The sequence below is a fragment of the Leptonychotes weddellii genome, chromosome 7, assembly GCF_054177405.1.
Source record: "Leptonychotes weddellii isolate Sample4059 chromosome 7, ASM5417740v2, whole genome shotgun sequence".
NCBI lineage: Eukaryota > Metazoa > Chordata > Mammalia > Carnivora > Phocidae > Leptonychotes > Leptonychotes weddellii.
In genome coordinates, this window is record NC_138375.1 from 86,821,289 (window position 1) to 86,836,246 (window position 14,958).

At 39.9% G+C, this 14,958-nt stretch overlaps 2 protein-coding genes across 8 annotated transcripts in view; both read right to left on the reverse strand.

Annotated features, from left to right (window-relative positions):
* Positions 1 to 9,789, reverse strand: part of CMYA5 (cardiomyopathy associated 5) — an 88,679-nt gene extending 78,890 nt beyond the window's left edge. The window contains exon 1 of one of the 2 annotated variants that reach the window (XR_014147111.1): positions 9,420 to 9,789. Coding sequence is in view for 1 of the 2 variants with exons in the window: in XM_031026558.2 (XP_030882418.2) it covers positions 9,420 to 9,568 (149 nt within the window). In the remaining variant the exon portion in view is untranslated. The remainder of the gene's footprint in view (positions 1 to 9,419) is intronic. The other variant, XM_031026558.2, reaches the window with a different exon arrangement.
* A 2,572-nt stretch (positions 9,790 to 12,361) lies between these two features.
* The window catches only part of TENT2 (terminal nucleotidyltransferase 2), a 68,372-nt gene continuing 65,775 nt past the window's right edge, over positions 12,362 to 14,958 (reverse strand). For all 6 annotated transcript variants that reach the window (XM_081826676.1, XM_081826675.1, XM_081826674.1 and 3 more), the window contains one exon: positions 12,362 to 13,820. In XM_081826676.1, coding sequence (XP_081682802.1) covers positions 13,746 to 13,820 — 75 coding nt within the window. In that variant the 3' untranslated portion in view covers positions 12,362 to 13,745. The remainder of the gene's footprint in view (positions 13,821 to 14,958) is intronic.

Below are 14,958 nucleotides of genomic sequence, written 5' to 3' on the forward strand. Positions count from 1 at the left end.
GGTGAGCACTGTGAATTGTGTAAGACTGATGAATCACAGACCTGTACCTCTGAAACAAATAATACATTATATGTTTAAAAAAAAAAAAAAGAAGAAGAAGAAGAAGATAGCAGGAAGGGAAGAATGAAGGGGGGAAAATCAGAGGGGGAGACGAACCATGACAGACTATGGACTCTGAGAAACAAACTGAGGGTTCTAGAGGGGAGGGGGGTGGGGGGATGGGTTAGCCTGGTGAAGGGTACTAAAGAGGGCACGTCTTCATGGAGCACTGGGTGTTATATGCAAACAATGAATCATGGAACACTACATCAAAAACTAATGATGTAATGTATGGTGATTAACATAACATAATAAAAAAAATCTAAGATTCTAAAGGATTAAAAAGAATAAAATAAAAGTAATTTTACACTCAAGTAAAAAAGAAAGAAATTGGCTAATAAAGACCAGATGTGTGTATACTGTGTATACATATGCAAGAACTTGAGGTGAGCCCAGAATTCATGAGTGTTCCAGCAGTCTGCCATTAGACTAGGGTTAGAATCCTAGTGCACTTTCCAGCTGCCTGACATTAGATAAATTACTCAGTACAGCTAAGCCTCCATTTTCTCTCTCATAAAACAGAGATGAAAACAATGCCTATATCATAGAGTTATTGTGAAAATAACTCAAAATAACAAGTGACAGTGCAAGGAATAGACTCGCTATTCCTTGAGTAAATAATGGTTGGCCTTCTTCCCTGGGTCTCTGTTCACTCATCAGAAACATAAGTCAGGGAAATGATGCTAAGGCCCCTTCCAGGATAAGTGCCATCAGCAGCCAGGCTTTCCTGCCAGACTTGGACCTAGGACAGTGACACCTTTTTCTGCAGACAGAGAAGGGCTAGCCAGATGGACCCAGAGACTGACACACAACTCACAGGGAAATGAGCAAGGAAACTTAAGGGACTGAGACTTGATGGGCCAGGGTCCTGGTAGACCCCCACTTCAGTTCCCCAGGCCCAATTCATTTCACCAATGCATTCACTTCAACTAATTGCATGTGAGATTATTTGTTTACTGTCTGCCCTCTCCAGAAACTGAACTCTAAAGATTAGGAATTCTGTTTTGTTCACTCACTCTATGTAGGTCCCCAATAAATATTTGCTAATGAGCCTCTTTTTTTATAGTAAGTACATTTCTAAAATTGAAGGTGTCATGAGCTTAGCTAAGCTACTCTGAGGTATTGCTCCCTCAGCATCCATTTTGTTTGGCTAAGTGACCTGCAGGAGCCTTAACCTGACACCAGCCTCCCTCACGCTAGCACATGCCCTGGGTAACCATCTGAAGAGTCACATGCCACTGAAGTTCCTGATATGACTTCCCCAACAGTTCTTGTGATCAACAATCTCCCCCATCTTCAATGCCTCCCTGCTCTATGCCCCTTAGATAAGACCCCCATGGAGCTTACCAAAACCCCACTCATTTTAGTTTGAATTGACTGATCCAGTCTCAGCCCAGGAAGCCCCAAAGTCCTCCACTCATGGACCCTAATAAAGGCATATGTCCCAGGTCTTGACTTTCTCGCTGCACTCTGCCTTGACTTCCCCATGTGGCCCCCTGAGCTATGCTGTGTACTTCCTCCAGGACTTGTGAGTAATAAACTTGTCTACTGCGATTTCTCTTGTGGTCTTTTGTCAAACTATGGCTCACCATCTGGCACCCTATGCTCCACTTAACAAATGTTAATTTAACAAAGTCATAACAGGAGGAAATTAATCTTATTTACAAATCAACAATTTTAAGTGCCCTACTGAAATCAGACATTAAGAGGAATTTGTGGTGAATGTAAATTTGTTTAGCATGCGAATTTTTTTTTTAAAAGAGAAGCATCATCAAACTAAGAAAACATCAGTGGCTCCATAAGAAGGTTTGGAGCATTCAATTTGGTAGACAACAGTAGCATCAATTAATCTTCCCACATATCATGGACTTTATCAGATTAGGATGTGGAATTTTGGAACTGAATACACTTCAGTTGCCTTAATAGAGGACTTTTCTCTGGACAAAAAGCAAAGCCTATTCTTATCCTCCCATCTATGATCTGGCTCAAGGGCCAGTCTAAGGGAGGCTTTCCAACAAGTCACAGAAGTTGGGAATGATGACCGCAGACATCCTAATTGAACAATCCCTCAGTACTTATCACTGTCCCTTCCAAACTACTGTGTTTCCAGAGTCACTGAACATTGTCAATTCCTGGTCAATGAATGTACCAAAATTCTCCCTAATCTAACAGGTTCAACCTCCCAACTAAATTTGCTTATCACAGGAGTCTGGATGATTTGACAATTCCCTTGTTTATTCATTCGTTCAGTTATTCATGCCATTCACTTATTCATTCAACAAATATTCTCAGGCTTAGAAATCCTGAGTGCTTCTAGAGGAGAAAAAGAAAGCTTAGACAGAGCAGCAATTAACAGCACAAGAGTTGGAACTAGGACCTAAAGGAATATCTAACCACATATTGTGCCTGAAATATCTTTCTGCCCAGCTGCTGTATTACCTCTGCAAAACCTTTCTAAATCTAATTTTAAGAAGAATGTATATCTTGGGACACCTGGATGGCTCAGCCAGTTAAGTATCTGCCTTCAGCTCAGGTCATGATCCCGGGGTCTTGGGACTGAGCCCCGCACCAGGCTCCCTGCTCAGCGGAGAGTCAGCTTCTCCTTCTCCCTCTGCCCCTCCCCTGGTTTGTGCTCTCTCTCTCTCAAATGAATAAAACCTTAAAAAAAAAAAAAAAAGAAAAGAATATATGTCTTTTCTCTATTCCTTTGTTAATGTCCTTAGTGTAATGCTTATGACATTATGTTGAAGCTAACTCCTTCCCCGTGCCAGACTGAGCTCCTTGAGAGAAGCAACTGTGCCACCCAATCACCTTCATGCTCCTGGTGCCTAGCACAGGGCCTGGCATATACAACTTTAGGAGCAGGTCTATGGATTCCAGTGAAGCTAATGGATGTCTAGGTATTATCAGGCCTGCATCATCTAATATGGTACCCACTAGCCACATGTGGCTATTGAGTACTTGAAACATAGCTGTGAGGGAGGAATCGAGATGCACTGAAAAGTGAAATACACACCAAATTTCAAAGACTTAGCATAAAAATATATAAAATACCCCATTAATAATTTTTATATTGATTACATGTTGAAACGATAATACTTTGGATATGGGGTTAAATTAAATTATTTAAATTAATTTCACCTGCTTTTTACATCTTTTAATGTGGCTATTAGAAAATTTTAAATTACATATGTGGCTCACATAATATTTCTACTGGATAATGCTGGCCTAAGCCAAAGATTACTCTTTCAGGTACAAGCCACGTCCAGTCTCTTAAACCTGGCTTTCTAAGTTTTCTTGGTAGGAAGAGGAATTTGGCTATATTGTCTGAATTGAGTCAAGGTTTTCATTAAGCCTAGGTTCAGAATATCCAAGAAATATAAGACACATTTCTTTTATATTTGCAAAATTCTATAGTCAATATGTTCCACACATTAATAGGTTTGCTGTTAAAAAAAAAAAAATCCAACTCTTGCTGTATTCTCTACATTGAGTCAAAGTCTAACCAAGGGCATGTAATACCCATGCAGCGAACATTTAAATAGCTCTTCAGTTTCTGGCTCCAAGCGCCTGTTGTGATCTCTCTCCTCCCTCAGTCTCTGGCATCCTGAGCAGTCACCCCTCCCATTTCAGCTCTTTCCACTGACCTCAAAAGAGGGCTGGCTCAAATAACACACTTGTCAAAACACCTGGGTAAGCACAGCAGTGGGAGACAGCATATAAATAGATACATGGAAACAGAGTGCTCCGTACTAATAACAAAAACCCCTTACAAACTGCCTTCACCTTCCAAAAGTTTTGTTTCTTACAATGATTAGTTAAATGTAAATGTCACTAATAATTTTACTCCTATCAGCTCAGACAGACCTATTTTATACAGGCACGAGCAAAACTGCAATTCAAGATGATTTTTAAGTTTTGGGTACTACTGTGGCAAAAATCCTCTGTGCTTAAATAGAGAATTTAAAATTGAACAACAGAAAATGATCCAAAGCAAAAATACTGAAAAATTTCTAAGTAATCTATCAGAAAGACTAAAAGGGTCAGGCTTCACTGGTCTCCAGTCAGAAAAAAGCAAAAATAATGAGTGCCTATTTACATACTTCCCTCCGTGTAGAAGACCATACGTTTGAAACATTTAGCACAGTTTTTGGCACACAGTCTGCATACAATAAATATTATTAATGAATATATGAATGCATGGGCCCTTACTATTGAATGGAATACTGCAATCACCAGGTCTTTGTTTTAAACCTTGAGTGATACGGTAGACCGAATACAGCTTCCTATTCTACTCAGACTAAAACATCAAGTCCTTACCATGGCCTGTAAAGCCCTACTTGATCTGCAACCCAACTACTTCTCAGATTCACCTCCCACCCCTCTCCCCCATATTTACTCTGCTCCAGCAACCTGACCTTCTTGTGTCCTCAAACAAGCCCCACGTGTTCCTGCCTCAGTGCCCGTGGAGCAGCTCCTCCCTTTTCTTAGGACGCTCATTCCTTCCTTCTCTGCTCATGTCACCTTATCAGAGAGGCCTTCTTCACCAACACATATCCAAAACAGCATAACCCGTATCCTGCTGCATTTGTCCTATCACTTATTGCCACCTGGCATATTACGTATTTATTTGTTTATCTCCCCAAACTGGAAAGTCACTCCCAGGAAGGCAGAAACTTTGTTCATTTTGTTCACTGCTATATCCTTTGTGCCTAGAAAGTGTCTGGCACACAGGAGTTCAATAAATGTTTGTTGAATGAATAAATTAATGAACATTGGATTGGAGCTGAGGCAGCTGGATCTAGTCCCAATTCTACCACTAAAAACTTGTGTGACTTTGAACAAATGTCCTCTGACATTCAGCTTCTGAATCTGCAAACGGACTGGCTGGGAAAAGATGCTTCTAAAGCTTCTCCCAGCTCGAACATCCTATGGGTTCTATAGAGCTGCTTTCTACATCTAACTTTTGTATGAAGCTTTAGCAACACAAAAATCCTTTTTGACAGTCACAAACTATTAGCTCTCTAGGCACTTTATTATGATTGAATACCCTGCTCCCAAGGCCCCTGATGAAAACTTCCCCATTCCTTCCAGGCAAGATGGATCCCAGGACTAGATCCCTACTTTGAGGTACTTCATATAGACCTTTTTTTCCTCAAACCTCTTGTAACAGTTAATGACATAATTGTGTTTTTCTATTTCTATTTCTCCAATGAGAATGGGAACACCTTGGAACAGTAATGGATTCTTAGTAATTTTTGTATGCCTAGCACCTTGCATGGTCCATGGCAATTAGTAGGTATTCCATGAATGTTTAGTGAATGAATGAATATAGGAAAGTCAAAGTGAAATAGGATCATGACTCATATTAAAAACAGAGACAATCATTCTCCCCTCACTGATGGAGGTAGGCAGAAGATAAAGCTTTGCTGCCAATAATGGTTCATCTGAAAGGAGGTAAGAAACTAAAACTTATTGGGAACTTACTAAAGGCAAGTACTCTTACACATATTCACATAGTTTATTTAATCCTATGACAACTTTATAAATTAGGAAGTATTACTACCATTTTACAGATGAGAAAATTGAGGCTCTGAGAAAATAGGGAATTTGCCCATGATAGAATGCCTAGTAGGATTCACACTCGGGTTTCTTCATGCCGTATATCATACTCCTATCACTAAATAATATATCAGGAGGGTAGTTCTCTGATTCAATACAAGCATTGACATGTGTAATAGTGAGCTTTTCTGCACTAGAAAAGCATTTTTATAATTAAAGGGAATTTTTTCCTTGATTCAGAAACGTGGCTATGGATAATTCCATCTGCCATTTTTGAAAGTGTAAGGAAAAGGTTTACAAGCAGATTACACTTGTGCCTTTTGAATTTTTAAGTTTTTATTCTGATAATAAAATGCACTACCTGTTCATTATAGAAAAACCAAGAAATACAGATATTTTTTAAAATTTTAAAGGTTTGGGTTTTTTTTGTTTGTTTTTTTTATTTATTTGACAGAGAGAGAGAGAGAAAGCGAGAGCAGGAACACAAGGAGGGGGAGTGGGAGAGGGAGAAGCAGGCTTCCCGCCGAGCTGGGAGCCCGATGTGGGACTCGATCCCAGGACCCTGGGATTATGATCTGAGCCGAAGGCAGACGCTTAACGACTGAGCCACCCAGGTGCCCTATTTTTTAAAATTTTAGTCAACCATTATCCCACCACTTAGAGACAGCCACTATAAACCTTTTTTAACTTTAAGGTTAATAAAGGTTACCATAACTTTTATTATATTCTTCATTATGTTAACCTTTATTAACTTTTTATGAAACTTTATTAACCTTTTAGGCCTTTTTCCAATACATATTTTATAGTGAAATCATTCTAAATTATACAATGAGCATTTCTTTCATATTCAATATGCATACTTCCCATATTGTTAGAAATCTTCATAAATAGCATTTTAATAATGGCTTAGTAACATCACATAAAGTAGATGCAATAATCATTCTGTTACTATTAGGCTATTTCCATTTATTTACTATTAAGTGCCTCTCAGTTTAAAAAAAAACCCAGTTTGTAATTTAACTTCTGAGAATGGTTCCAACCGCCAAGAAAATGCAAACAGCCTTTCCATTCAAGATGGGGGGAAACTCCTACTATTATGCAAAGAATGAGGTCTAGTAATTTTTCAAGGTAGAAGCTAGTTGGAGCTGTTCCAGGTTCACCTACAGTAAGGGTCTCTCTCCTGCACAAGAAGGGAGGTGGTGAAAGTCCAGCAGCAGCTTGGAGGAAGCAGACCCAGGCTCACCTCCGGGTTCTATGACTTGCCTTATACCCTCAGTAAATCATATGCAGCCTCAGTTTCCTCATCTATAAAAGGACAGTCAGCACATAGTGTTGCTGGGAGGGTTTAAAATGAGAAAATAGGGTGCCTGGGTGGCTCAGTTGGTTAAGCGACTGCCTTCAGCTCAGGTCATGATCCTGGAGTCCCGGGATCGAGTCCCACGTCAGGCTCCCTGCTCAGCAGGGAGTCTGCTTCTCCCTCTGACCTTCCCCCTCTCATGTGCTCTCTCTCTCTCTCTCATTCTCGCTCTCTCAAATAAATAAATAAATAAAATCTTTAAAAAAAAAAAATAAATAAAAAAATAAAATGAGAAAATATCCGTAAACACTCAGCACTAAGACTGGCACAGAGTGGACTCTCTTATAACTCTAAAACTTTGGCAGCAGAGCCAAGAGGAAGGGGCGAAGAAGGATGGGACAGCATTCTTACATCCCATCCTTTAGAGAATATTCCAAATTCTCACCTAGCCTCAGGGGAAAAAAAAAAAAGAACTTTAGGCCATATTTGTAAACTTACAACAAAATAGCTTGATTTGTGACAACACCTTGAGGTAGGAAAAAGTCGGGGACTCCCAGTTCCCCTGAGAGGTCCTGCCCGCTGACATCTTCCACTTCTAGCTATGGTTCTCATCTCCTTTCCCCTGGCCTTCGCCATGGTTCAATCCCTAGACATCTTTCTCTTTGTTACTGTCTCCCTGATCTGAGTCCTTCTAAAACCAACTTCCAGTCTGCTATCAGCAATCCTTCCATAACTCTAGTCTGTTTTCCTAAATCTTGCTCACAAGTTTACTGATTTCTTGTTACCCATGTCATCAAATCCAAAATTAAAAAGTGTGATGGTTTGCAAGGCCTCCACCCCCACCCCATTCCCTCTGGTTGCCCTCACCCTATTAATTCCAATTCTTGCCCTAATGTCCACCTTACCATCTGTAGTCAGAGCAGGCTGAAATTTACTGCAGACAAATCCTATCTTTACCTGAAGATCTTGACCTTTGTTAAAGGGCAATGCAACCTCAACGTGCTTTGAATCACTGTCAGCTGCTCACATATTAGAGTAAATGAGTTTGCAAATTCTCTAGGTGGTAAATTTTGGTTGGGCAAAGATATAAGGATCCTGAACACCACTAAGGGGGAAAGGTTATAAAGGCTGGGATTGGCAGATTTCCCTTCTCAGTATTGTCCAGGAATCACAGGTCACTACTCCCTGTTCCGTCTCCCACAGGTACCTTCTCTTCCTCTTTTCCTTTCTGCATCTTCTGCCTACTCACTAAAGCCCAGATCATGCCCACTTCTCAAAGCAGCACCGATCTATACACTCTCTTCCTCCCTGCCCCTCTCATTTATTTAGCACAGAGACTCATACTCCCCATATTGCTAACTTCTTCCATAAAGCCCTTGAGGATAGGTGCTGTGCCTACTTCCCACTTGGCAATTACTAGATAAATATGTGACCAACATTCCAGACTTCTAAACTGACTGACTAGTCCCCTTAATCGGTGCTACTCCATGGGCTATTTCAACTTCAGCTCTGCTGGCTCTGGTTGGACAGAACTTTTAACTTTGAGTAAGAGGGGCATTCTGAAATGTTGCACATCCATCTGTCCCCTACAAAGCCATTCTGATATTAATAGATTTAGGAAAGGACATCACTGACTGACAAAACAAACAAACAAACAAAAAACCCATACCCCAAAGATAACATGTGAAAGTAGAAACAAATCCAAATAGGAGATGAGTCCTACTATTCTCATTTTAGGGCCTACATGAAGTCTGGGAGATGGAAGTGGAAGGAAACCCATATTTTTAATACGGTATTGCCTAACTGTAATCACATTCATAGAAACGTTGATATTTGGAACCATGAAAAAAAAAAGGATTTTAAGAACAGGGGTTATTGAAACTTATGTTTTTCTCCAAGTAATTTAGGAGCCTTTGTACCAAATTAAAGTCCTCTTACAGCGACCTAGTGCAGGTTCCAAGAGACCTCCAGTCAGTCATTTGAAGGCTCCAGAGCAGCGCTCTCCGTCTCCACCCCCACTTCATATCCCCTTCTCTTCTATAGCTCAGGCTTTTAAGATTGTTCCTATGCCTTGGGCCAAATATAAGCGGTTCAACACATTTCTGCAGTTAGACAGGACCCTAAGTAAACCCCCAGGAATAAACAAGAGCAGCAAGTCACAAGTTGTTGGGCGGAGGGGGGGGCGGGGGTGGCGGAGAGGAGGAGGGGGGGCGGTAATGAACTTTGCTGCTGCAGGCGGGCCTGTCACTCCAGCTGACAGCAAGCACCTTCACCTTCAAGTTTCTTACCAAGGCAGCACCCCCTGAGAGAAAGTGCATAGCTCAGAGGCAAGGCACGCTAGCTGAAAAAGAAAAGGGAAGCGTGCGGAGTCTCCCTGCGAAGCCCCTGCCCTCGAGGCCGCATTTCCAGGCCCGCGGCCGGGCGAGCGCTCGGGCTGTGGCCTGAGAGGGGCGCACGCTACCTGGCGTCCGGCTCCTCCTCCGACTCCGCGGCCGTCTCGTCCTCCTCGCTCTCCGATTCCTCGTCGCTCTCCAGCCTTCGGGTGGCCTCCTCGTCCCCGTCGGAGCCGAGGGGACTCTCCGCGGCGTAGGTGCTGTCGCTGCTCGCCATCGTGCCTCTGCCGGGCCGGGGCCGGAGCCGGAGCTGGAGCCGGAGCCGCCCGCGCGCGCCCGGTGTTCTCCCTCTGACTGCGCCTCTGGCCCCGGCCCGGCTCTGCCCTGCCCCGGCGGGCGGCTCGGATTCCCGGCCCCGGGGGCGGGCCAGCCCCGAGACTTTAAATAGAAGGCGTCAAAGTTTCGCCACCGAGCTTCTGGGGCCCGGGCTCAGCGAGTTCCCCTCTTCCCCAGCGTCTGCCAACTTCCCCCCCGCCCCGGCCCTCCCCGCCCCAGTTTAGGCAGATCCCTGGCGGCCCTTTGGGCAACTCTTGATCACCATTCCGAAGCGGGGCAGGCTCCAGCTGCACCTGGGACTTGAAAGGAGGAAAGGCACCCAGCCGTGCCTCTCTTCCCTCCAGTGTGGCTTTGGTGTGCTGTATGTTTGGTGCCCAACTACTTGATGGACGCTTCAACCAACCAAGTAACTACTCCTTACTGAGCAGAGCGCTTACTAGTTCAGGCACTCTGCTAAGGGTCTCACTTCCATTACCCCCTCACAATTCTGCTGTGGCATGTTTAACTGCAATGCTGGTTTTTTAGATCAGAAAACTGAGGCTCAGAAGAGCTTGGGAAGCTGGCTGGCTCAAGGTCTCCTGCCTAGTATGTGATCCTATGGGAAACAAAGCTAGGTCTGCCATCTTCAAGGGCCGTTTTCAACCACTGTTCCTTCATATTGGCTCCTTTTGTGTTGCAAATCAATTAATTGTGTATTCTCGACCTCGGTGACCTGTAGACTGTTTAAGTCAGGGCATTTTTATCTCCCCTAAAAACCTTCAAGAGAAATAATTTTCCTCACATTGGCCAAAGTCTAAGTTCTGTCTGAAGCTCAACCCAAAGGCCCCAGACTTGCGTTGGATCATAGCATGCCCATACTTAAAACCCCTCAATGGCTTCTCTATGCTCAAGGACTAAAGCCCAAGCTCCTTAGGGAAGATGAACACTGGATAACAACCCACATTTGTCTGGTTTCTTCTTTAGAAGTCAGGATTCCCAACATTTATCAAGTCACACCACTGTGCCTTTATTTACAGTTCCTTCTGCCTGAAAGGTTTTTCCAACCTTTATTTACCTGGTGACTCTCCATTCAAGATCCCCACCTTTCTCTGATATGCCCAGGTTAAGTTCAATACCCCTTTTGGGTTCCATTATCCTATATTCAAATTATGTTTGTGTCTCTTTCCCTCAGTACACTCTATAAATTTGTTACTCATCTTTTTCCACACCATCCCCATCTCTTACAAGGCCAGAAGCAAAACTTAGCACAGAGTAGACACTTAATGAATGTTGCCTGAAGAAAACAGGACCAGACCTGCTCAGTACATACAACAGATAGAGATATCTTTCTAACAGTCTTCTTTTCATGAGGATGATTTTATGGCTAGAAGAGCTAACATTTATTTTTAATTACAGCAAATTCTATTCACAGAGTTGTTAAATATGAACATAAGTTAGGTAATATTCACCAGTTACACTAGCTTGTATGTGTGTATTAAGTCTGTGAGGAAAGAATTGCAGATAATTCAGATACAGTATAGATGTATCAGCTGGTGTGTATGGGAAGGGAAGACAGAGGAGTCCAGTCTTCCAGGGTTCATTAAATCAGGTTCAGCAAGTTATTATCTTAACATGAGCTAGGTTTATCCAACTAGTAATCCCAAATGACTGACTCCTCACCTACGACAAAAAGAATGCAATCATAGTTGTGGGAATCTGTTAAACACTTAACCAAAACTACAGGTAGCTGCTGTATATTCCCTCCATCTAACTCAAAATTTCTTGGGAACACTAATTAAAGTCAAGATTTATTTGCAAAGATCCTACTTCAAACCAATCCAAAATTTAGAACTGCAGTACGGATTACACATTTTTAAGTTTCTAACACTATCTTCTTAACAATGCATGCAAATGAAATGGCCAGATCAATACAAATAGAACATAAAAGAATGTATTATTCACCACACAAAAATTCAAAAATTCAAACTAAAAATAATTTAAAAGTCTAAAAAATTCCCTCATATATTAACAGCCCACTTATCTGACACATCTGTCTATCACAAGGTACATAATCTTAGGCTTCAGTCTATTGATTTAGAAATGGGTATAAATTTATTAACAAATAACTTCTTTATCTATGTGTTACAGCAAGATAGCTAAAAAGTAGCAGCAGCAAGATGAGGGGGTGGGGGAGTGTGTGGCACTGAGCGCTGAGAAAACAGTGGCAATAAAAGAGTCCATACCATGGTAAATGAATGCTAGGGCTTTCTTAGGAAATGTCCCAATACTGTAGAGGTAGAACGCCCTTTGCACTTACACATCCCTGAGAGCTACACAGTATTACCATAGAGTACCAGGACTGTTTTTTATTGTTTTTAATGATTATCAGAGTCATCACTAGAATATTAATTATACTCAGTACATTCTGATAAAGAAGAGTTGCACAGTGTATATTTTAGGAAAATTACCAAGAAAAAGAACTGATGTATAAAAGCTCCATTGCCTCAAAAGTGTTAAACACGAGTAATCTAAAAAATTCACCTATGTGGAAAGCTTCATTCCTAATAATGCCAGAGAAATACGGTGTTGATGTGGTTAGCTGCTTAACCAAGAATGAACTCAATTCCAAGATTCTCTGTATCATCTATATTATCAAGCATAAAAGACAGATTCAGTTCAGTTCTAGATGAGAATTACAGCCTCAATCTCATCGCAAAAGACTAGCACAGAAGAAAAAAAAAACACACCAACAATGTCCACATATAAACTTTATTCCATTTGACATCATACAAAAATTTAAACTTAAAGAAGAAAATGAAAATATGCACCTTTACAAGTCAAAGAAAAGCAAAAGTCTTAGCATTTGAATTGGTCTGCAAAAAACCCAAATACATTAGAGGTACAAACTGTGCTACAGCAGGTCTAAAAGAAGTTGTACACAGTCCTTCTGAAAAAGTTAAAATTGTTTTCAAGATTACTTTTCATATTTAAATGTACAGGCACTGACCAATTTACAAATATTTACATAAACCAAAAACAACCTTAATAAAACACTGTAGCCTTTTTTTAGCAGCTACCACTACTTCTTCATATGGAAAAAAAAAATACTAAAAAAGTTATCTTTACAAACATTAAGTTTTTATTTATAATAATTTTATGTCTTACCTAAAACATTTTATAGTGGCTTACTGCCTAAAAATTCCAGTTTAGATTACAATCCTATAACCGTATACAGAAGAAATCTGATACCATCAATAGGATATAATCTCAACTTTGATCTTTCCCCAGTTTCTGATGCTTCATGTCACAGGGAAAATAAAAGCAAGAAAACATGAAATAAAGTAAAAGTGCACAATGCACTAAACTATCATAAAGCACAGGGGACTTACAATCTTTTCAAAATGTCTACAATGAACTAATTCTTTAAAACAATTTACTAACTGCTGAACAATACAGAGTTAGTGCTCATATTACTACAGTGCAAAATGTACTGTTTTCAACAAAAAACTTAAAGCAATCTCAAGAGTACATCAAAAGCATGTGAGGTACTAATGAAATGCTAATATAGACACACCCAAAGCCTCAGTCTATCCTGGTGAGTCAAGTGAAGACTTAAGGCAATTGTCCAGTATTTCATGCTTCTGCAGTGATTTCAGTGAAATAACAGATTTCATTTTGCTTCAAGTAACTGAATAACTGGCTTGAATCTTCACTTTACTAGAATAGACAGGCAACAAACTATCTACTGTACGTTATACGTTAAGTATGTACGAATCAATCCCTTTCCAAAATTCCACACATATCTTCAGTATTAGCATGTGGCATAATTAATTGAAGTTATATCAAAAACCTTTTATTTGTTCAGATAATTCCCCAAAAAATATTTTATCTGATCTGAAAATTCATGCCATAATATTCCTAATCAATGTAAACATTTTCAAAAATACATCTTTAAATCAAAGGGTTTTATTAGGAAATGTCATAATAAAATATGCAATCTTTATATAAGTATGTCCTCTTAAAAATAAAACATGAAAACAAGAACAATTAAAAAGAAACCATGGAGGTAAACAAAATGCATTATGATGTTACTATTGTTCTTTATTTCTCAGAAGATTTTATTAAGAAATACAGGCCAGTTATCTTTTCAGGATAGCAGCTCTTAAAGGTAGTATACTGTTCAAATCTCTTTTGTTTTTCAATCTGTGCCACGACTGGGAGAGAAAGAAAAATCATTCTTAAAACATAAAATATAAGTGGAACAAAAGAATGAAATGAGAGTTACTAGGAATGTTAAATAGTGGTTCTCTCTAGGTGGTAAAATTGGGGTAATTTTTTTTCTTTGTGTTTTTTTATCTCCCAAGCTTTTAACATAGTAAAAGTATTGCTTCTGCCATCAGAAAAGAAAATGTTATTTAAAAACTCTATACCTGTGTGATTCCAATTCATTAAAAAAGAAATGGACACAGCATTAAAAAAGAAATGGACACAGAGGTGGTACAAAAAGATACAACTGACAATATTAACACCAAGACATTAATTATTCAGAGATTTAAACTATTTCATCTACAACAGCAAGGTAATGAAGACAAAACCTTCGGGTTTGAGAGGGTGTGAGAAAATTACTTCAATTACTTGGTTGACTAGTTTGCATCTAGTAAGCTTTTTCAATCAAAAACAGTATTATGGAGAGAGTAAATCTCAAATAAACCACTTTATAGTTTTGAAAAAGAAGAGTAAACATATAACTTGTAAAAAAAAAAAAAAAACAAACAAATTCTATACACAGGCTAAAACTCTGGCTCACCACTTGGTGACTGCATATCTTTGTAGTTTAATTCTCACTTCAGTTGTTCAATTGACTGAAAGTATTGGTTTTATAGCTAATCAATCCTAAATGAAAACTCACGCATCAACAATGTAGCAATGCTGTTTTTGAGTTCTCAATTTGTTCTGATAGACAAAAATATTCCCTCTTGGATATTTGTTTTGCCCTGCAGAATTCCATTAATCTTAATATTCTAATCTGGCTGACAAACTGAGAGGGCCTAATGTGGAAGGATAGCTTGTAATATGATACACTTGCATTTTTAATTATCATCAAAATGAAGTCCACTTGTATGTGTAATGAGAAAGTATTCCTCTAAAATAACCTTCATAGTTCACTGATCTTTTTCTTCAATGAAGCATTCTCTCCTATATGTCTCACAGTATATATTTCCATCAATGTTTCTACACTGTACTGTGGAACTCCTTGAAGAAAGAAACCACACCTAACAAAATCACTGATGAATCAATTCATACTGTAGACCAAAGAGCCAAATAATAAATGACAGTTTACATACATATGGC